The 23,356-nt window shown below is 37.7% G+C and overlaps 1 protein-coding gene across 1 annotated transcript in view; it reads left to right on the top strand.

The window, feature by feature from the left end:
• Positions 1 to 23,356, top strand: part of plekhg1 (pleckstrin homology and RhoGEF domain containing G1) — a 143,896-nt gene that overhangs the window by 19,382 nt on the left and 101,158 nt on the right. Inside the window, exon 2 of the mRNA XM_008116688.3 lies at positions 13,637 to 13,708. Within this exon, the coding sequence (XP_008114895.2) occupies positions 13,660 to 13,708 (49 nt within the window). The 5' untranslated portion in view covers positions 13,637 to 13,659. The remainder of the gene's footprint in view (positions 1 to 13,636; positions 13,709 to 23,356) is intronic.

Here is a 23,356-nt window from a genome sequence, read left to right as displayed (position 1 = left end):
GTTTCAAAAGTTGGAATAATATTTTGTATCTAAATATTCTTCCAGCTTTATATTTAATGATACTTTCTTTTTGTAATAACAGATATCCAGTTTCATACATGTTTCCTTAGAACTATCCTCACAATGGCTTACTTCTAAGAAAGTGTACATTTGATTGGGGGTTTCTCCCTGGAACTTTCCATCAGTATTGTAAAAATTCATGGATGATTGGTATTTGGATTGACAGGTGTCCCTAGTTATACGAGATGTCTCTTATTTAAGAACCAGAAAGCTCGTCCCTACATAGCCAAAATAGTAGACTCACCTCTCAGCTGCTGTGGGGAGTCCACATGATGCACAGATGTAGTCACAGCAGAAGCATTGCAACTATCCATTAATGTAGCTTTAAAGGGAAGCGGGATTTACTCTGAAGCTTCTAGGACAGTGGTTCTCAACCTGTGTGTCACCAGGTGTTTTGGCCTACAAGTCCCAGAAATCCCAGCCAGTTTACCAGCTGTTAGGATTTCTGGGAGTTGAAGGCCAAAACATCTGGGGACCCACATGTTGAGAACCACTGTTCTAGGAGCTCCAGAGTGATCCCAGAGACAATAGATTGGCCTCCTGAAGACCAATTGCTGTGTCGCCTGACATAAGGAACTCACTGCCAGAGGTTTTCTGGTAAAATCACTTTTGGTGAGGGCACCCAGACATGTAACCAGAAATGTGATGTCAACAACAAGCATTTTGCAAGGTGCTGCTCTTGGCCATTGACCTGGTGATAGCCCCAATGTGCCCTTGACCCGGTCGGTTGAATGAACAGCCAAAGGACTCTGAAGATGCTCCTGGACTGCATCAGGGTAGCTCCATCCCAGATTGATCAGATAAATTAGATATTGCCCATGTTAACTGAAATACATACCTTCATTTAATATTTATTCAGAATATACAATTGTTAATATTCACTTCTTGATTGTCAATTCTGCATGTCATGAATTTTCACTGTCCTTTATTGTTATTTTGGAAACTTGCAATACAAACTGGCGTACAAGCCTATAATTATTTTATCAAACTAATTGCCATGTACTTTCTACATCTATTCAAAAGATATTTAAACATACATATTTTCTAACTGGCTCTGATTCCTTTTACTTTCAAACAATTTCTGGATCCTAGAAAAATCCATACATAACAATGTCTTGACAAAAATCACATAAGTGGTTAGATACGGTCTTTCCATATAGAAAAAAAAGAACCCTGAAAATGCTGATTAGAATTCTATATTTAGAAATAACTCAAGCAATGTATTTATTTAAGTATAGGTCAATTTAATAGAACACATCATTGCTAAGATATGTTGACTTACTTGCTATTTCTAGGGAAGCAGTTTGCTCTTTTCCTGTGAATAGAAATTTTCTATTGTTATGGTCAAATGATCAGGGAAATGTGTACACTTCCTTTTGTATCCAATAGACCGAGATTCTTAATTAGTGACTGCTTGTATTTGCTATCATACAGGAAATGAATGGGCATTTTTGATTATTACACATCTGTTGTTTTGTCTTAAGCATCCTGTCCATTGCTGAAGCTGCCTTCAAGATAACTTGTTCAACAAAGGCTAAGCAGAAACATATGTTTGTATTGTTACACAAGTGCAGGTGTTGCTAAGCCATAGATCCAAAAGACAGTAGTGACTCCTATGTTAATGTTAGAGGTAGAGAGAATATTCAGACTTATTTGAATAAATGGCAGATAAAATCAGTTTGGGGTTTGCATTGAAAACAGATGTGGATTTTGAGTCTCTGTGCAGAAAATGCTATTTTCTGTGCATAGACTCTGTGTGCATTTTTTTTGCGCAGAGTAAGTCTGAAACTGCACATTTACATCCTTCATTTGTGAAATGGTGAACCCAATCTGATTTATGATTTGAGCCATAACAATCTGAACCTGATTTAAAAACAAGACTCAGAACCTTAGATAGATTTTTACATTTCAGGCTTAAATTCACCATGTCACCAATGTGGCAGGCATCAGCCGCACTTGCTTTCAGTTTATCGATGTCAAACGTTTTTCTTTCTTCCAAGGTCAGTTACAGAAATCCCATATTGTATATCATAAGGTCCGTTTGTATGAAAATGGCATTTCTTTTCATGCAAAAATTCCAATACATTTTATATGCGATTTTACCCAAGATATGTTTTTTGTTATTGACTTCTGATAAGAAATATCCGGAGAAGTGTGGAAGGTTTCATTGCTGTTTATTTGTTGTATTAGTTTATGTGGCATGAATTACATACTTTGTATTAAAGTATAAACCAAGTACATTTCTCCCTTTTTCCTAGGTAGGGCATTTTGTCTTTATCTAACAGTAAAGTAATGATAGCTACTCCTTCTTGGTAATATACACTTATCTATCTAGTTTCCTTTAAATGTAGAGATGCTACTATTATCTGAGGGGCATATAGCAAACATTTCTCTGAGAAACACTCATTAAATATATAAACAATCCTTTCTTTCTCTACGTAGTCTAAAAGTCAGCAAAAATGAAGCATTTTAAAAATGTTTCTTAAAAATTCTTACATGATCACGAATGCATTGAACTGGTTAGAAATTGAAGCTTTTGTATTTTTACTCCTGCCATGTTTATGAACTTGAGCTATTTTTTGTTTTTGTAAATGATTAGAATCTTCTATATAGGAGAAGCTTGGGAAAATATCAGTTTTGGCCAAATGTCAAAAACGTCTGCATTTACCACTGTGGTTCTAGTAAAATGCAGATTCATCAAAAACCACAGTTGCTATGGAGGCTGAATCTGGTGGCTTACAGTCTTAAAACTGTCTTCATTCTGAAGCATGTTAGCAGGGATAGAAACACATGATCTACTGAAGTTCTGCTGAAAAGCAATCATTTTCACCCTGACTGTGAAGGAATACTACTCATTGCAGAAGTGATGCATATTATATTAGCAATGAGCTATCATACAGGTATCCAAATGTTCTAGAAGGGACTGCAGTCACAGGGACTGTAGTCCAATAATATCTGAAGTACATCTATTTTCCATGGTAACAGAGACAAAATAGACAATTAAAGACCATATTCATATTGCTAATGCTATTAAAACATTTTCATACACACACACACACACACACACACACATATACATGTAACTATATATATATATATATATATATATATATATATATATATCTCCTTCACTGTTGCAGTGATCTTTTATTATTTACTAATCAAAGAGAAACTAATTTCTGAATGAAGTGAAACTTTTCTTATGAGATGATCTCACTTCTCTAGCTGTAGTATTTCCTCTCTCACACCCTCAATTAGCTCTTTGGCTCAAAACTATGCTGTTCCTGGTGACCGAGTTTTAAACAAATGATGGTGCATGTATGAGTCATCATGTGTAAAGGAGACCTACCCTGAAGTGCTTTGGCAGGAGTACATGGACTATTTATTAATACAGTATTACATTACATACTGTGTTCAAACTTGTACATTCCTGCACTAAATGTAACTTTGTTCAGTTGTGATTCGTTCAATGTAATGTATACATAGATTTATGTAGCACTTGATAAAAAGTGCTGACATAGCCCAAAATAAATCCAGCACAGATCCTGTTGGGTGCCTTCAGGTTGTTTCCGAGTTATGACCACCCTAAGGTGAATTTATTGCAGGGGTTTTTTTGTGGGGTGGGTTGGGATTGCATTTGCTAAGGGTGTGTGACTTTATATTGTCAAAGGCTTTCACAGTGGGAATCACTAGAATGTGGTGTGGTTTCTAGGCTGCATGGCTGTGTTCTAGCAGCATTTTCTTCAGAGGATCCTCTGAAGATGCCAGCCCCAGTGTGTGATTTGCCCAAGGCCACCCAATGGGTTTACATGGCTGAGTATTATCTGAAGGACCGTATTTGGAGGACTGTATCTCTTTCTATGAACCCGTGAGACATCTATGATCTACTGGAGAGGGTCTTCTCTCTGTCTCACCACCTGCTCAAGCATATTTGGTAGAAACAAGGGAGAGGGCCCTTTTGGTGACTGCTCCCAAACTGTGGAACTCCTTCTCAAGAGAAACCAGGATGGCCCCATGCCTGCTGACCTTCTGCAAGCAGTTCAAGACCTTCTTCTGCCAGCATGCACTTTGGGAAGAATAAGGGGCATGCTGCTGGGGAAGTGTGAGTGGGATGGGGGGGGGGTGAGTTTTAAAAGCTATTTTAGTGTATTTATTATATTGTAATCTGTTGTTTACTTTAATCCACTCTGTATTATTTAATTGTTTTTAATATATGTATTGCGCTTTTTAAAATATGAATATTAAATATAGAGATTGAAACCCTGATCTGCAGTGTCCTAATCCAATTCTCAAACTTCTACATCATTTCCTGGCGATAAGGAAATTTTCAGCATGGGACACTTAGTAATTCAACCTGAGTAACAGAAAGGCTCTTTGATTTTTTATCCCCAAGATTTCCCTAACTGGTGTTTAGTAGCAAACGGATTGAGCATGGCCAGTTTCAAGCCGTGTCTGCTGTATTTCTGACAGTGAGCACATGGCCAGTTCCAAGGACAAAAGTATCACTTCTTTGAAACAAAGATTAAAGTGCCAGCCCTAAACTAAGTGATGTAAACTGAGAGCTGCTTGGGCATACAACAGTCTGATCTGATCAAGTAATAATTTGGCCAGATAAATTTTTGCATACAATCATAGAGCTGGAAGATACCACAAGCACTACCCTGTCTCGCCCCCTTCCATGCAAGAATACACAATCAAAGCACTCCTGACAGATATCCATCAAGTCTCCACCACATAGTTCCACTTCTGGACAATTTTTACCATCAAATGTAAGTGACAGCTTTCAAAATCCCCTTTAGGAGGGGTGGAAATGTTTTGTACTCTACTGTTTTTGTTATGGGCGTGATTAATTTGTGTTATTGGAAACCCTTTTCCTTCATTTTGGAAAAACTAAACTGGTATTCCTATTTGAGAAATATATGTTTGCTTCATAAATGGAATTAGCAGCATGACTTTGTTGCCAATTGCCTGCATACATGAATTATTTGTGTGTGTGTGTGAGAGAGAGAGAGAGAGAGAGGGAGAGAGGGAAAGATAGATAGATAGATAGATAGATAGGGAGGGAGAGAGAGGCAGGCTGAAGACAGATGTCATCATTTAACAAGTCATCCCGTGTGATTACACATCAACCCATAGAGTAGTAGTTCTCAACCTGTTTTGGCCTTCAACTCCCAGAAATCCTCACAGCTGGCAAACTGGCTGAGATTTTTGGGAGTGTAGTCCAAAACACCTGGGGACCCACAGGTTGAGAACCACTGCCTTAGAGAATACATAAGCACACAAAGACTCAAATAGATACCGTGTAGATAATAATGTTGCTTAGTTGTAGTAAGTCAGTGAAGGTGTACATTAATCTGTTTTGAAAACTTTGATGCAGGTCACTTTAACCTGGCAGATACTTATCCCCTGAAATATTTTTGTCCAATTGGTATGACTCATTCCATTCTTTGTTTAATATAGAAGCACACCAGTAACTATCTGTCAAGCCATGTCTGATGTGGTTTCATTTTATCAGTGGTGGGAAATCTGCACAATTATTGATAGCAGTAGAAGACATTGTTTCTTGAAATTCCTTTTACACGGGAGAGGCATAGCTAGAAGACAGGATAAGGGCTTTTCCTTCCAAGCCAACCAAGCAAGCAAGCAAATAAACAAATGCATGAGGATGAAAAATTACAGTACAACTCAATGTATGTTCAAGATATTTGAAACCAGTTGATAAATTCAGTCTGTGCACATTATTTTTGTCCTGCTGTTATGCGCTCAAAGAGGTTTTGCAGCATTTAGAAGCAAGGATCACATTTACAATGTTCCGTCACTACTTCATGGTTCGCTTTTCGCAGATTCGCTGTTTCACTTTTTTCAATAAACTCTAAAAGAATATTATAGATCATAAAAATTACAATTTACAGCCTAAGGAAGGGAGGGAGGAGAAGCCGAAGGGAGAGAAAAGGAGCCCAAGCGGCAACAGGAGGAGAAGGAGGCGATTTATCAACACACGATTGGTTGATAAAATAGTGTATAACTACTAAAATAATGTATAAATATTAAAATAAATATAGCGCCCCTACTTTGTGAATTTTCACTTATTGCGGGTGGTCCTGGAATGTAACCCCCGCGATAAGTGAGGGAACACTGTAATTGCTGCAATTGACATTTCATTTGATATTTTAAATGTGCACATTTTCTAACATTTCGCAGACGAAAACCAGGACACTTGTGACATTTGTGGCCAAACAACATCATAGTGTAGTTAATATGGAATAATAATAATAATAATAATAATAATAATAATAATAATAATAAGGAAGCAAAGAGAGGATACAGAAATTTGCTCTGAACTTACAGGTAAGGACAAGATTCTGTGGCTCTTCTCCTCTCTGCTGAGTGTGAACTACGTTTACACTTTGAACTCAGTTTTCACCAATTAAAATAAATTATGGACTAAGTGGGAGGAGGGAGGACAAAGGATGAATCAAAATAGTTCATGAGTGTGAACATTTATAGTGTGCCAATAGCTTATGTTGTGTTTGCCCTTGCAGCATCTTTGGGAGATAAATTGCTACTGTTTGCATTTGGTAAATGGAATGGAAAAGAAATGTTGTGCCCAGACCACACATGAATTTTAGAGTCCAAATGGAGATTATACTCTGCATATCTAGGTCCGTGTGCAATTGTGTTGCAACATAGCTTTGGAAGAGAGGACAACTGAAGGTAGTAGAACGCCTAGGATTAAAATTCTACTCTTTATGTAGAATTACAATCCTGTCCTTGCTTACCTAGAGTAAACCCGGACACTAGAATAAATACAAACACTGAATAATAAGATCTTTCCTTTTTTATTCCTAGGTAAGAAATTTGCCTGAAACAGGTTGGAAGAATATAAACTCCTTTGTTTGGTTACATTGCATCCTCCTCTGTTTTCCATTGAACAAACCTGTTGAACTTACATTGTTGTTTGTGTTCCTTAGCTCCATAATAAAATGCTGCAGAATTGATTACTTTATATATCCATTTAAAAGCCAACCTCATGGATAAGCCAAGGGCAAATTTTGAATAAAAAATAATAGATTTTGATATGTCTCATGGATAAGTTGAAAGTCATTCTGTGAAGAGGGGAAAGTGCCATTGCGACCTCAGGGGGCCAGCCATCCCAATTGCTTTTTCCTGACCAGGCATTCAAAAAGCCCAGATGTGGGGCCATGGCAGAAAGAATAGGGAGAACCAGCATTTCTTTCAGATTCTTCTGAGCGGGACTATGTTTTTTCCTTTCACCAATCTACTCAGAGAAGGGGATGGTTACTTTTCTGATAAGAGTGATGTTACAGTACTCACACTGACCCATGGATGGCTTGACCCAGGCTTTTAAGGTTGATTTTTGATTAACATATCTATACATGATTATATAGGGTAATCAAAAGATGGAAAATTCAGTCCTAAGAAATTCAGTGCTATCTACTCAGGGTTGTGGATTTCATATCGGACAAGATTAGGCAACATCTTACTCTCTATCAAATTAAACAGAGGCAATCATGAGAAATACTGTAGTTAAAAGGCTGACTTTGCTTATTAGCACTGACTTTGCTTATTAGAATAACGAAAGTGGCAGCTACCTTAATGTTTGAACCAAAGTGGAATGAATGGTTCAGCAAGAGTCAGACTTCGATGTTTCTGTAGTAGGCCGTTAAGTTATAAACAAACTTTGTCTCATACATAGCCACAAGTAATATTGGGAAAAACCTCTCATTTCCAGTGTCTCATTTTCATCTCTGTTTGCAACGACTGACTCTGATCGTGGAAATTATTTCAGTTTAGTCATTTGAGAACTACTGGTATTAGAAATAGTTCAGATTCAGAATTTTCAGTATATATGACATTCTGATTGAATGTTCAGTTATTTTTACATGAGACCTTATATTAAGTAGCCACAAGAGGTTGAAATAACCATATGTATTTGAACTGCTTATATCATTAGGTCATGCAGCTGTGCCACTAGAAATTATACTTGCTACACCCATTTTGTTATATATATATATCTATATATATAAAAGAGTGATGGCATCATGGCAGCGGACAAAACAACAAAAGTAAACACTCCACAACCTCGAAAATTGACATCACAACCCCTCATCCATGCCTCTAGGTTGATACAACAAAAAGAAAAGAAAAATAAATTCCTAATTAGAGGGAGAGGAATAATTGTTTTTATCTAATTGCTGCCAGTTAGAAGGCTAAACAACAAAAGTAAACACCCCACAACCTCGAAAATTGACATCACAACCCCTCATCCATGCCTCTAGGTTGATACAACAAAAAGAAAAGAAAAATAAATTCCTAATTAGAGGGAGAGGAATAATTGTTTTTATCTAATTGCTGCCAGTTAGAAGGCTAAACAACAAAAGTAAACACCCCACAACCTCGAAAATTGACATCACAACCCCTCATCCATGCCTCTAGGTTGATACAACAAAAAGAAAAGAAAAATAAATTCCTAATTAGAGGGAGAGGAATAATTGTTTTTATCTAATTGCTGCCAGTTAGAAGGCTAAGCTCCGCTCACTTGGTCTCCTAGCAACCCACTCAGCCCAGGGGACCCTTTACCTTAACTACCACCAATTCCTCAATACTTTATTTCCCATACCACCAGACTTCGCCACAGCAACGCGTGGCCGGGCACAGCTAGTATATATATATATATATATTTCTCTTCATGTCTAGAAAATAAACGCAAGGGGTGGGGACAAAAATTTGGTCAAAGCATGGCCCAAAGGGGAAAGGTTGCCAGATATGATTGTTTCCACAGCTCCTTTTCTTGACTGTCTGCAATTGAATGGCTGTTTTGGTTGTGATTTCTGTAACCTTAGTGGTTCTCAATAACTCCCGGAATCCCCAACTTGTATGACCAGAGGTGGTTTTGCCTAGTGTATTCTGAGAATGATAGGCCAGAAATTATGTTTCCAAGCTCTTGTGTAAATATTTATTCATGATTTATGTAAATGTGTTTTCTTCAAGAAAAATCTCTATGAAAGGTTTCCACAAAAGTTTTAAACATTACTGGTGTCCTTGGTTTTAACTTATGTGTGGAATATGCCTGATCCAATCCAAAACTGAATATGTCTGTGTGCGCATTCAGATTGAAGTGGACTCATTTCATAGGTGTTTCTTAGGCAATGAATCTTCAAAGGGAGTTTTTGCCAATTCCTCCTCTGAAATATGGCCTATGGTGCCTGACATTCATTGATGGTCTCCGTACCAAGTACTAGCTAAGGCTGACCCTACTTAGACTCCAAAATTGGTCAGGATTTAGTGCCTTTAGGCAGACATGGGCAAACTTCAGTCCTCCAGGTGTTGTGGGTTTCAACTCCCACAATTCCTAACAGCTTACCGGCTGTTAGGAATTGTGGGAGTTGGAGTCCAAAACACCTGGAGGACTGAAGTTTGTTCATGCCTGCTTTAGGACATTAGGACTCTCAAAAACTGAATGGTATGGTCTATGATTGGGACTCCCTCTAGTGACAAATCCATGGACTTTAAAGCCAGCCAGTTAATAAAAGCTGCACATATCTTTTTGTGACATATTAAACTTGGGTTTGTTACAGAGAGCTGGTCATTGAATCTGTTTTATGTTCAATTATCAGCACACAACAAAACTATCTTGTATTGCATACGTATAAACACCATTGTATTCTGGGTTTATATTTGGATGGATAAGTATAGTAACACAGGAGAAGTATTTTTAGACAGGGCAGATCCTGCTTGCGTTGTGAATATAATGGATCATATTAAAAAGTTTTTATAACATAAAATGCCAATGTGTTCTACAAATGTCGCTCTATTGTGTACTAATTGTGGCATCTAGGAGTTTCTTTATGCCTAACTTTTCCTTCTGTGTTTTCTCATATTGATAACGATCAGCTGTGTTTTCCCCACCTCACTAAGGGATCAGTTTTGGATGTATTTATAATTTAATCATAGCAAACTGAGACCCTAGAAAGTACAATAGTTGATTTATACCTTGCCCTTCCTCATAGCAGAATGACATTACAGAAGTATCCATAGCTAAAGATGCTATTTTTACTAGTTATAAAGGTAAAGGTAAAGGTTTTCCCCTGACATTAAGTCTAGACGTATCCAACTCTGGGGGTTGGTGTTTATCTCCATTTCTAAGCCGAAGAGCTGGCAGAACCATAGAGCTGTAGTTCAAACCCAGCCATGCAGAAATCCACAGCATTTTTTTCATGTCAGGAGCGACTTGAGAAACTGCAAGTCACTTCTGGTGTGAGAGAATTGGTCATCCTGTGGGAGGCTTCTCTCATGTCCCTGCATGGGAGGCTGGAGCTGACAGATGGGAGCTCACCCCACTCCATGGATTCGAATGACCAACTTTTCGGTCAGTAGTCCTGCCGGCACAGGGTTTAACTCATTGTGCCACCGGGGTCTCCAATCCACAGCTAAAGTATGACTAAGATGTAGGCTCCTAATTTCTGTTTTAAAACTTACAGTGAAAGAGATCCACCAATTCCCTTGCTGGGGTTTTCCATTGTTAACAGCTGTTCTACCAGGAGGTTCTTAAAGTTTAATCAGAATCTCTTTCCTTGTAATCTGCTTCATGTACTACTAGCTGGAGAAGTAGAATTTATTATTAGGAAACTCTAGAATTGATATAATTAAGTAATACTCACAAAACTTCTTATCCCTGATGAGAAGGGTTCACTCAACATATAATTTTAAAAAAGGTAAATTGCCAAGGTTGGGACTATTTTTTGTGAACAATTCATTTGTGCGATCTCTTACCCACCCACATTTTCACAGAGCTCTCTCTCTCCCTCTCTCTAAAAGTATGTTTAGTATATAAAATGTTGGTATGGAATTGTACCCAAAAAAATCTATCAGTGCTCATTGCAACTGCAAAAGAAAAAAAACACCCTTGTAAAATGCATAAAACGTCTCATGCTCATCCTGCAGTAGACTTTTGAATTCTTTGTTGTTGTATGCAAGAATAAAATAAATAAAGCTTTATATCCTTCGTGTAGAATCACATCAGGGAGACATGAATGCATCAATCTAAATTCCAGGTCAATCAGTAACACGCCTTTATCTTAACAGTTGAGGCTGTGTGATGGTGTACCTGAACTTAAGGTTTTAAAGGAAGTTACTTCAGTTTAGTTGTGAGTAGGTAAAGGTAAAGGTTTTCCCCTAACGTTAAGTCCAGTCGTGTCTGACTCTGGGTGTTGGTGCTCATCTCCATTACTAAGCCGAAGAGCCGGCGTTGTCCGTAGACACCTCCAAGGTCATGTGGCCAGCATGACTGCATGGAGCACTGTTACTTTCCCGCCGGAGCGGTACCTATTGATCTACTCACATTGGCATGTTTTCGAACTGCTAGGTTGGCAGGAACTGGAGCTAACAGCGGCCGCTCCCGCGGCTCCCGGGGTTTGAACCTGGGACCTTTCGGTCTCCAGCTCAGTGCTTTAACACACTCTGCTACTGGGGCTCCTGTTGTGAGTACTTCTTGTAATTAGTTGTGAGTACTTCTGGTAATATGACGTTTTCAAAGCCACATAGTGCATTGTTGGCATGACATTTGAGCAAATGGTTATTTGACATTGTTTTCACATCTTTCTAATATTAGTCACGGAAGCTGGCAAGAGGGAATATGATGTTCTATGGTTGCATGCTACTTAATAGATCGTTTAATGATTTAAAGGAAAATCCATACACATTCAACCCTCCCTGTTCTGTAGTTATAAATACAAGAGCAACCACTCACACTGCAATGCTATCCATTTCTGTTCAGAAGTAATTCCTAACTAGTTCAGTGGGGCTTACTTTCCAGAAAGTATGAGTCCTTTTCAGTTTGATAATAGGTCAGAGATCTCCCCATTTCAAGTGACTGAAACTATAACAGTTTAAATCGTCTGGATTGAGTAGAGACCGTGCCATCACTTTGAGGACAACAGTTACGCTCTCATACTAAAGATTAAGTACAAAGGCAAAAAAAGGGGGATGTCTGCCTTTCCAAATATTGTTGGATTACTACTGCTGAAAGGGTGAGGGACATAGAGATCAATAACATTTAGAGGGGCACACATTCACCTTCCCTTCTTTAAATCATCCATTTTCATTCCGATTAACATGTTAATAAATGAACAATTATGGAGTGACAGGAACTTTGAATAGTCCCATGAATACTATTCACATACAGTCAGATACTTTAACATAATGGGGTCATTGAGAAAAGTGTTCAAGGTTTTGTTTTGTTTTCTGTAACTAACAGTTGATGAAGGCATCAACACTATTTGCCAAGAAATAATTCACTTTTCATAGAATCATAGAATTATAGAATCATAGAGTTGGAAGAGACCGCACGGGCCATCCAGTCCAACCCCCTGCAAGAAGCAGGAAAATCTCATTCAAAGCACCCCCGACAGATGGCATTCTAGCCTCTACTTTAAAGCCTCCAAAGAAGGAGCCTCCTCCACAGTCCGGGGCAGAAGGTTCCACTGCTGAACAGCTCTCACAGTGAGGAAGTTCTTCCAAACGTTAAGGTGGAATCTTCTTTCCTGTAGTTTGAAGCCATTGTTCTACATCCTAGTCTGCAGGGCAGCAGCAAACAAGCTTGCTCCCTCCTCCCTATGACTTGCCCTCACATATTTATACATGGCTATCATGTCTCCTCTCAGCCTTCTTTCTGCAAGCTAAACAGGCCCAGCTCTTTAAGCCGCTCCTCATAGGGCTTATTCTCCAGACCCTTAATCATTTTAGCCGCCCTCCTCTGGGCGCTTTCCAGCTTGTCAACATCTCCCTTCAACTGTGGTGCCCAGAATTGGACACAGTATTCCAGTATTTTTCTCTGGAATATTTTGATTCACCTTTGATTATTGGGTTATGAAGTCCAATGTTTGCTTCTCAGACTTAAAAATGCCATAATAATGTTTTGAAATGTTAAGGAATGCCTCTGAAACAGAGTTGGCTAGCCATTTAAAGGTAAAGATAAAGGTGTTCCCCTGACATTAAGTCTATTTGTGTCTGATTCTGGGAGTTGGTGGTCTTCTCCATTTCTAAGATGAAGAGCCAGCGTTGTCCATAGGCACCTTCAAGGTCATGTGGCTGGCATGGCTGCATGGAGTGCCGTTACCTTCCTGTCAGAGTGGTACCTATTGATCTACTCAAATTCTCATGTTTTTGAACTGCTAGGCTGAAGCTGGGGCTAACAGTAGGAGCTCACCCCCCCCCCCCCCCCCCCCGTATTCAAACCGCGGACCTTTTGGTCAGCAAGTTCAGCAGCTCAGCAGTTTAATCCGTAGCACCACCGGGGGCTACCCTAGCCGTTTAAGCTGCTGCTAATTCATTCAAACGCAGGCAAATAATAAATTTTAAAACCCTTTGTGCTCATATATTTGGATTTGTTATTAGTGGTATCCTGTTTTAAATACAAATGGCCCTGCTCATGTGTTATAGGATAAGGAATATTTTAAAATGTACTTATATCCTCAAATTTTATAGAAAAAATACTTCTCTATTCAGATGGATTGGCCTCAATGTGAGAATAATGTCCTTTCTTTGTGTCACTCAGGTTGCATTTCAGTCTTGGCTGAGATGCCAGATAAAACACCAGAGGGTAAAGAAACCTTGTCCCGGAATGAAGGTCAGTATTATTTTCTTCTTGCGCAATCTTGTTCTTTCTTTTTCTCAGAATATATATTGAAAGAAAGATAATAGCACTACTCGTTTATTGCAAATTTGGCTTATGAAATATATTATTCTCATCCACATACTTTTGGACATAATGATTTAGAACACTTAGATGAGATGATTTGATCTAAATTTGGTACAGTAGGAACATTTTCAGTTCTCTGTATGATATACAAGGAAAAAAGAGGAAGAGCCTATAGTTTGTACTCTGAATCACATTCAGGTGTGATGTGTGTTTACATAGCATGGAGACAATTTTTTCCTCTCCAGTTCTATTCCTCTCCTATGCATTAGCAGATATGAACTGGAGAGGCTTTGCTATCCATGGAAGCTTTCCACTTGGATGAATTTGGAATTTGCATGTTGACTTGGAATTTGATCCATTGACTTCTAGTTCCTGTGGTGGTGAATTTAACTGTTATATGTTCTTATAGCACAGAATAGTGTGTACCACTTATATAGCACATGCAGTACTGGTTTATTATTTCTGTGTGTAGTGTGTATTTTGGTTTCTTGCTTCAAAGTTCACACTAAAACCCAAACCAGACTCATCCCTGCACTGATATGGCAGCCCCAGCCATTAATGTCCTTCATAGCAACCCAGTTCATCTCCCCAAAGCGTGCTTGAATGTAAAGGCCTTTGCCTACTAAAAGGAGGACCAGAATGACAGGATAACAGTGTGGAAACTGTGAAGAAGTCATCCTTTCTTCCTGTCAGAATGATCCATAATACCAAACCACATCAGGTGGTTCATCTCAAGGTAATTTGTTATCCATATACAGTAGAGTCTCACTTATCCAAGCTAAACGGGCCGGCAGAAGCTTGGATAAGCAAATATCTTGGATAATAAGGAGGGATTAAGGAAAAGCCTTTTAAACATCAAATTAGGTTATGAATTTACAAATTAAGCACCAAAACATCATGTTTTACAACAAATTTGATAGAAAAAGCAGTTCAGTATGCAGTAATGTTATGTAGTAATTACTGTATTTACGAATTTAGCACCAAAATATCATGATATATTGAAAACATTGACTACAAAAATGGCTTGGATAATCCAGAAGCTTGGATAAGCGAGGCTTGGATAAATGAGACTCTACTGTAGATCAAAAGCAGCATAGTGGGTCTGTTACTCTAACTGCATATCCTGACCATGACAACTAAAAAAGCAAGTTGTTGTCAGGGTCAGAGCATCATGTTACTATTTCACATAAAAGAATCTTCTGATTAAAGAAAAACTAGGTCCATCCTTTGCTGCCAAACTAGGTAAAGCGGAATCATTTGTTGCCTCAAATATGGAGATGGTATCTTTTTTCACCTTGAAAAATATTGAAAAATAAGCAAAGTTTCTCTGTCAAGCCACAGGATTCACAAGAGTTTTTGAGAAAATTGGGGTCATAGCTGCAACAATGTCAATATAGTACATCAATAACTATCTGACAAAATGTTATCCATTAAGCTGACTTAATTACCATTTGATAACACAAACAATCTGTTTCAGTCCCTTTGCTGTTATCATTGTCATTTTGTGAAAACACCTCAACAAAGATTCATTGTTTTTCAAAACTTTTATTGCTTTGTTCACTTTGATGTCTCCATTAATGGTTATATTCTTATATTATATACAATATACTGCTAATACATATATAAACACAAAATACTTCAAAATTGGAAAATGCAGTAGTGGTAATAATGAGAGAAGAACTTCAAAAGTTTTAAAATAGTGGTTTTCTCTATCCTTTTTAAAAATCAACAGTAACATTCCTTTTTTCTCCAACAAAATAACTTGGTTTAGCAATGTAGCTTGACATCTTGTTGCATCTTATATTTGTTTTCTTTTGTAGTCAAGTTTGGATGAACCTTTGACTGACAAAACTATATCAAATGGTAATGTTATACATTGCTTCATTGTGTATGATTTATTTATATGTGAAATGACTGTGTAGGTTAAATTGGCAATAACTAAAAGCAAGCTAAGCAGAACAGATTCCTTTAATTATAGAATCATAGAGTTGGAAGAGACCACAAGGACCATCCAGGCCAATCCCCTGCCAGGCAGGAACACACAAATCACTCCCCACAGATGGGTGGAAATCCTCCCAAGAAGTAGACTTCACCACACTCCAAGAAATCAGATTTCACTTTTGAATAGCTCTTATCATCAGGATTTTCTTCCTATTTTTTAAGGTAAAATATCTTTTCCATTGGTTTGAACGTATAGCTCCATCTTCAATATGATATCCTTTCAGATATTTAAACATGTCTATTGATGCAGTTTACAATCAAATTGGCTTGTTCAAATAACATATGTTATTTATTTATGTTCAGCTTGTGATCTATTGAGGCCCTGTCTACACTTGCATACAACGCAGTTTAAACTGTATTGTATGGTCAGTGTAGACTAATAAAATGCAGATGGAACTGCACTGAATTGGATTATATCAGTATACACTGCTGTATAATCCAGTTCGATGCAGTTAACCTGCATTCTGAAACTGCATTACAGGCAATCCCTGAGTTACAAACATATGCCTTACAAATGACTCAGAGTTAAGAATGGGGGTGAGACAACAGGAAGTGAGAGAAATCTACCCTTACGAAGAGAAATGTATTCCTGGAAGAGTTATCATGGGGAAAAGTTGTCTCCACTGAAGCTTTCTCAACCATCCTTTTGTTTCCACAACAAGTCCAAATTTTCAAAATCCAATTCTCACAGGGAGATAAAGTGAGGTGAAGTCTCACAGACAGCAAAAAACAAACAAACAAAAACCCCGCACAGGGATGTTAACCCTTCCCTGTGCTATCCAAAGTGTGTGTGTGTGTGTGTGTGTGTGTGTAGAGAGAGGGAGAGAGAGGGAGAGAGAGAGAGAGAGAGAGAGAGAGAGAGAGAGCAAGCGAGCGCTGGAGTTATACTTTAAAAATGTTCCGACTTACAAAGAAATTCAACTTAAGAACAAACCTACATGACCTATCTTCTTCGTAACTTGGAGACTGCCTATGTCTGACAGTGTAGATGGGGCCTGGGACTTCAAAACTTTTTTTGCATGTACTCACAAAAGGTTTACCAGTTGTGTCTTCTGAATTACAACCTACAGCACCTGGCATACCTTGGCAGTTTTTCGTTCAAGTCATAATCAAGGTTAGCTCTGTTTAGCATCCATGATCAGACAGAATCAGTTGCATCCAGGAATATTCATATGTTTCTGAGAGAGCATATGCTAAATACTTCATTGAGTTCGTAAAGGAACTCATTTGCAAATCACAATTGTCCTATTCTCAACAGAATAGATGTGGTATGATGAGCATAATGGCAAGAATAGACTAGTAGAATAACACAGCCTGCAATTAATGTAGTTAATATTAGTTCCAGTGTTTTTGCTTATTGGGATAATCTGTTTTAAAACTGATGGCTGTCTATCTCGGACTGAAACCACTTCTATACCTAGAAAACCTAGAAAAGGAAAGTTACTTTTGTGGACCACAACTCCCATATTTTCCTAGTCACCATAGCTAAGGAGCCAAGTATAATCCTCGAAAGTAAAGTTTAATACTCTGCTTTTGTATAAATCAGTTGTGAGCACTTGACGGGCATGAATGTTCATACTGGAAACGTTTCTCTTAATATGTACAAACCATTAGAAAACAGTCCTATCTCTTTAAAAAGGCTTTTTTTAGCATTTTAATGTTAGCCTTTTAGACTGTGCAACAAGATCTTCAGTGGCTGTGGTGAAGGACTGTTTGCCATCTGAAAGCTTTGCATATTTCCTACACATAGTGCCAAGTTTGCAGTGAATTTTATTGCAGCCTAAAATTTGGAGGATAAAGTGGGTCCAAACTGAAAATGATGTCAAATAACAGCCTAGTACTAACCTGTCACACACACAATCAGTTTCTGACATGCCCCTTTGCACGGAAACCTTTTTGCAGCATGACCCTCCTTTTTTGTTTCTATTTGCAAAGCGGCTTCCATTATAGCAGGAAATCCTGACCTTCTTTCCTGGTATGGTTTATCGCCAGGCTGTTTCCTTTGCAGCTGGCTACTTTGTGGGATGTAGTAAACTAACAGGCCATTTTTTTTGTCCTGGTAAGCCAGGAAAGTTTTTCATTGTTTCTCTTCCAGTCTCCTCCTTTTTGGGTGTGTGTGTATGAGAAGGGAGAATTTGCTAGGCATCTGGGTTAAGCATCATTTTGCGTGTTCCCCCATCTCTTCCTGAACAGCTGTAGGAGACAAACTTATCCAAGCTATTTGTATTCTAGTTTGTTGAATTTAAGACACCATTACTTTCCTTTTAAGTTATGATAACATTTTATAATTCACACTTCAGACTGCTGCGAAAATTCTTGTAAAGATGAAATAGCCGACAAGTTAGGATCAACACAAAAAAGACAATTTAGAAATGCAAAGAGAAGTGATATAAACATAAAAAAAAATCCTGTTTATAATGCTGGTGTTAACTCTGACCACCTCTTCTGCTCAGGTATTGCTTTGCTTGTCTTGTGTCTGTTTAGATCAGGGGTTCTCAACCTGGGGTCCCCAGATGTTTTTGGCCTTCAACTCCCAGAAATTCTAACAGCTGGTAAACTGGCTGGGATTTCTGGGAGTTTTAGGCCAAAACATATGGGGACCCAAGGTTGAGAACCACTGCTGTAGATGGAGCAAATGTATATTCACTCTCTCCCATTTAAAGATACTGGTGGCTATTTACAAGCCTAGTGAGAGTTCAGTTATTGATATATTTGAGATTTAAAAAATCATCTATTTTCATCATTTCTGGTAAACATTTTACAGGACCTCAATGTTTGTAGTATATGTCTGTGAGGAAGTTTACTGCCACCCCACTGTTACTGTTTTGAACAAGATGAAACATTTATCTCAATGAGTCATGACCAGAACTTGTGGATGATACAATGTTTCTTTATGAGGCTATCCTACCTGTTTTTCTACTTTCCTTACTTTCATGCCTAAAATCAATATAAAATTGCAAAACAGCCTTGGAGAATCCGTTTTCAGGAATCCCTGACTCTTAAGGAATTACTTTAGTAATTAAGACTAGGAGGGAAGATGAAATAATGCAGAAGGAGAAAGATAAACTAGTATTCGAAGTGTAAAGAATGAACTCACTGTGTTTTGGGGCAGTGGGAATCATGCGTATACATGCAGATTCAGAAAATAAGATGTTAATGCAGCTTGCAGAAAGAATGATTCATTTTCTTGTACTACTGTGGTCAGGATGGACAATTATGTGTACAAAATGTGACTTGACTGGGAGGCGAATCCTTCCTTAATACTGCCTATGAGGCAGAGTCCTCTTCCGCACTTGAAGGTTATAGTTTGGCTGAAGTGGTGCTAGGCAACTCCTTGCTGCTTCCTCCTCCTGGTGTCTGCCACCTGAAGTAGATGCTTCATTCTGTCTAAAGAGGGAAACATCTCCACTCAAGCAAAAAAGTCAATCATTCTTTCTCTAGTCTGCTTCAGTCTGTCTTCAGAATGTGAAAGTAAAAAAGTTATCCTATCAGAAGGACAGTGCTGTTTTAAAAAACAGTGGTTTACCATAATTTTTTGTCCCTGGCCCTTTTGAGAGTTAGTTTTTTTCTTTGCATTTATACTGCTATGATAGCCTTTCCAGACTCCAGGCATGGCTGCAAGACTTCCTCTTTCTAAGTTGCTGTTTTTACTGCCAGGCTAAGTAAGTGGGAAGTTGGAAGGAAAATAAGCATTCTGGATCCTTAATTCTCATGCTAAGTTTGCATTCTCAAATTGAAGTAGAAGTTACAGGGCTGTAAGTATGGAAAGTTGCCACATTGTGTTTTAAATTTAGAAAACCTTCGCTTTGTTGAAATCACCTTTGATGTTTTATAGAGTTATTTTTAGTGGGAGTAATCGTAATATATGTCTCATCCATATAACTTGCTGAATAACAGATGCTGGGACTTGTCTCCAGAATATGTGTGTCTGTGCGATGGATAGCAGACTAGGAATGGAGACGCCTTTAGTTGTGTGTTGGTTGGCATTCCCATATAGTGGGCTTTAATTCTTAACTTTAAATGCTTGTTCAGGTAATAGAATTTGTTTGGATATTTGAAATTATTTGAAGTTCACACTGGAGCGCTACCATCCCCCAGTTACTATTAACCACAAGGCTGAAGTTATTTGGGCAATTTTAATTGTTTAATATGCTCTTTTTAAAAGGGATATCAAAAGGACAAACATTATATAAATCCTAGATAAGAACCCTGTGTGTGTGTGTGTGTGTGTGTGTGTGTGTATATATATATACACACACACAGTATATAGTAGAAGCCGTTGACAAAGATATATATATATATATATATATATATATATATATATATATATATCTCTTTGTCAACGGCTTCTACTATATACTCTGCTGCATGAAAATGAGCTCTGGGTGCTTAACCCGCCAAAATATGTTTCAGGAAGTAGGTTAGTTGAAAGTAGAATCACCATCTTTAGCAGGATAGTTGCCAAGTTGGACTTTTTCAAATGTAATTGAAGTCCTGAGGAGAATATTAATGACTCTTTAAAAATGGACCTTGAAAAAACCCCACAATGGTTACCATGAGTGATGGTTGGCTGGTGTCCAGTTAAGAGTTCAGTGTTCCAATCAGCTGTGATCTAATGCTCCTTGTAATCAAACCTGTAAAACTTAATGGCCTTTGAGTTTAAAGTGTATATGTGTGTGTGTGTGAGAGAGAGAGAAGATTAATTTTCTCATTTATCAAAACAGTTAAACATGCAGCTTCCATTTAGTTTACTCTCCACCTTCAGAAGTGTGTGCTTAAGGAAAGATAGCTAAAGGGCTTCAGTAGAATATGCAGTGTGTACATTTGAGTGTGTATGTGTTAATAGATGTACCTATACCTGTGTGTGAGAGTGTTGTGTGTGTGTTTCTCTGTGTGTGAGAGAGTGTATGTATGTATGTACATACATATACAGTAGAGTCTCATTTCTCCAAGCTAAATGGGCCAGCAAAAGCTTGGATAAGCAAATATCTTGGATAATAAGGAGGGATTAAGGAAAAGCCTATTAAACATCAAATTAGGTTATGATTTTACAAATTAAGCGCCAAAACATCATGTTATACAACAAATTTGACAGAAAAAGTAGTTCAATACGCAGTAATGTTATGTTGTAATTACTGTATTTATGAATTTAGCACCAAAATATCATGATATATTGAAAACATTGATTACAAAAATGGCTTGGATAATCCAGAAGCTTGGATAAGCGAGGCTTGGATAAGTGAGACACTACTGTATATGACTTCCCAAGTGAAAACTAGAAAGGGTTTCTTTACTTTGAATGGTTGTATAGAAGAGGGAATTCAAGCAGCTGTTGCTTGTTACCAGGTTGTATACGACATAATACCTGGTGAAATTCCTTAATCTACACAATTATTGAAGGTATTTCTAGTTTTCAGTCTGCCAGCCATTAATACGCAAATATATGTTGAACAATAGGTTACAACAAATCCTACAGTGGAGTGTTCTGCAACCATCACGAAGATAATCCATTTGTTTGCTGTTTCCCTTGGTTTTCTATCTCTGCTCCTATCAAGAATCAAACATTATTTTATGCCCCTTTAGCATTGTGCTGTTTAGTGTTCTCACCCCAATCCCATTTAACATTGTATTTTATATTTATTTTGTACTTTTGTAAACCTCTGCATTTTTCCAAGCACCACCTCCTTGGGTGTATATGGTGACATTTTGGCTTCAAAAGTTCAGAAGATGAGTTAACGTTTATTATAGAGGATCAGATGCAGGGTAAACTAGGAACTAAAATTGTGTGCGAAAATTTGACGTTACTGAAGCTATCAAGTTTGAAATTGCTAATTGTAGCAAGAAATGCCAGTGTAGACTATTGACTCCCAGCAGTACACAGCTATTTGAGATTTCTATGGATTGGATCAGATATTTTGACTTAATTTCATTATACAAATGCTAGGACCTCTACTTTTAAGTAAAGAAGGTTGGTCTGACAATCTGTTTAAGGAAAATTCTTGGATAAGCATTTCTGTGAGAAGTCAAGCAATAATACAAAAATTTTAGTCACCTCCATCTGCAGGTGGCTACCAAAAGTGTTTGCATTCCCTCTGCTAATCTCATGGCTAAGTACTAGAGGTGTGATTTACTCTAGGTACTTTCAAACATAATCTGAATTAATATTTGTTTGAGTTAGCTTTAAGAATTTATACTCTCTAATCAGTTCTTGAAGTGTTTGTTGGCTGGCCCTAGCTGCACTTCAGACTGTGTAGCACCTGTATCACATGCTGGTCTTTCTCTGTTTGTAGATGACAAAGTTTCTTAATAGGCAAGCACTCTGTTGAAGAGAATGGAATTTATGCTGATTGATGGCTATGGAGAATGGATTTGGCAAAGATTTTAATATATGTAAGATGATACATAGGTCAAAGGGAATTATCAAGTGCCTAAAAATAACTGTACATTTACTATGTTGTTTACCCTTCTAAGCAGTATTTTGGATCTGTCAAGCAAGTGGCTCAATATAGCTGACACTGATCTCTTAAGGACTCTTCCAGACGGGCCCTATATCCCAGGATTGGATCCCAGGTTTTCTGCTTTAAACAGGATTATATGAGTCTGCACTGAAAGATAATCTAGGATAAACAGAAAATTTGGTATTAGATCCTGGGATAGAAGGCCTGTCTGGAAGGCCCCTAAGATCCATGTATTGTGAGTTTGAGGATCTATCACATGCTAGCAGAATTCCTATATAGAAGACATACATGGGTAAGAAGTAGTGTGTGAATAGTAATTGAATAACTATACCTGTGTAAGCTTGCCATTGCTGACTGGGGTGGCATGGTGCATATATGGACTACACCAAGCACAGAAATACCTACAGAGTATTCACTGTTGCCTTCACGAAAAGGCATTCCATCTAAATATTTATGGTGTGTGAATTAATCCTAAGAGTTAAATACATCATATTGTGATGAGATCAACGTGATACTAAAGATGACTAATTAGATTTATATACTTATAAACTAATACCTAATTTATAGTGTGTTAATCAGATAGCTTAAGCAGATCTAAATGGCTCATAGAGATAGCACATATGTTTTCTCTTGCTGAGTGGGTAGACTGTTGAGTGTTTTGTCTTCTAAATCCCATGTTATTTGAAAATATGATGTATAATTTTGTTGTTTGATTTTTTTTCTTTTTCCAAATAGATAAAATTGTTACCCCATAAAGATGTCTTTTTAAACAATTTATTATGAAATCTAGGCAATGTTACAATTGAATTTTTTTTTAAATAGTGAGAGGTCTGATTTCTTTTGTTTTTGTGAACAGATTTGAAGGGGAAATGACTTTATCAGTCTTTTATTGCTGTATGGAAATGGGCTGTATACAAAGTGCTGTTAGTTGCATGCAGTGTGTGCTTTCCAACCTTTTTGTTTTCTTTTACTCGAACCATTCTCTGCCTTGGTCTTTAAATATTTTCATTTTACAAGCTACCAAATTGGACCTCATTGGCTACTTTTGGGGAGATAATCGTTAGATTATTTGACCAAGTGGTATCTATCTATCTATCTATCTATCTATCTATCTATC

Source organism: Anolis carolinensis, chromosome 1 (assembly GCF_035594765.1).
Source record: "Anolis carolinensis isolate JA03-04 chromosome 1, rAnoCar3.1.pri, whole genome shotgun sequence".
Taxonomy (NCBI): Eukaryota; Metazoa; Chordata; class Lepidosauria; order Squamata; family Dactyloidae; genus Anolis; species Anolis carolinensis.
The sequence above is the reverse complement of the archived record's forward strand: the minus strand, read 5'-3'. Positions and strand labels throughout refer to the sequence as shown.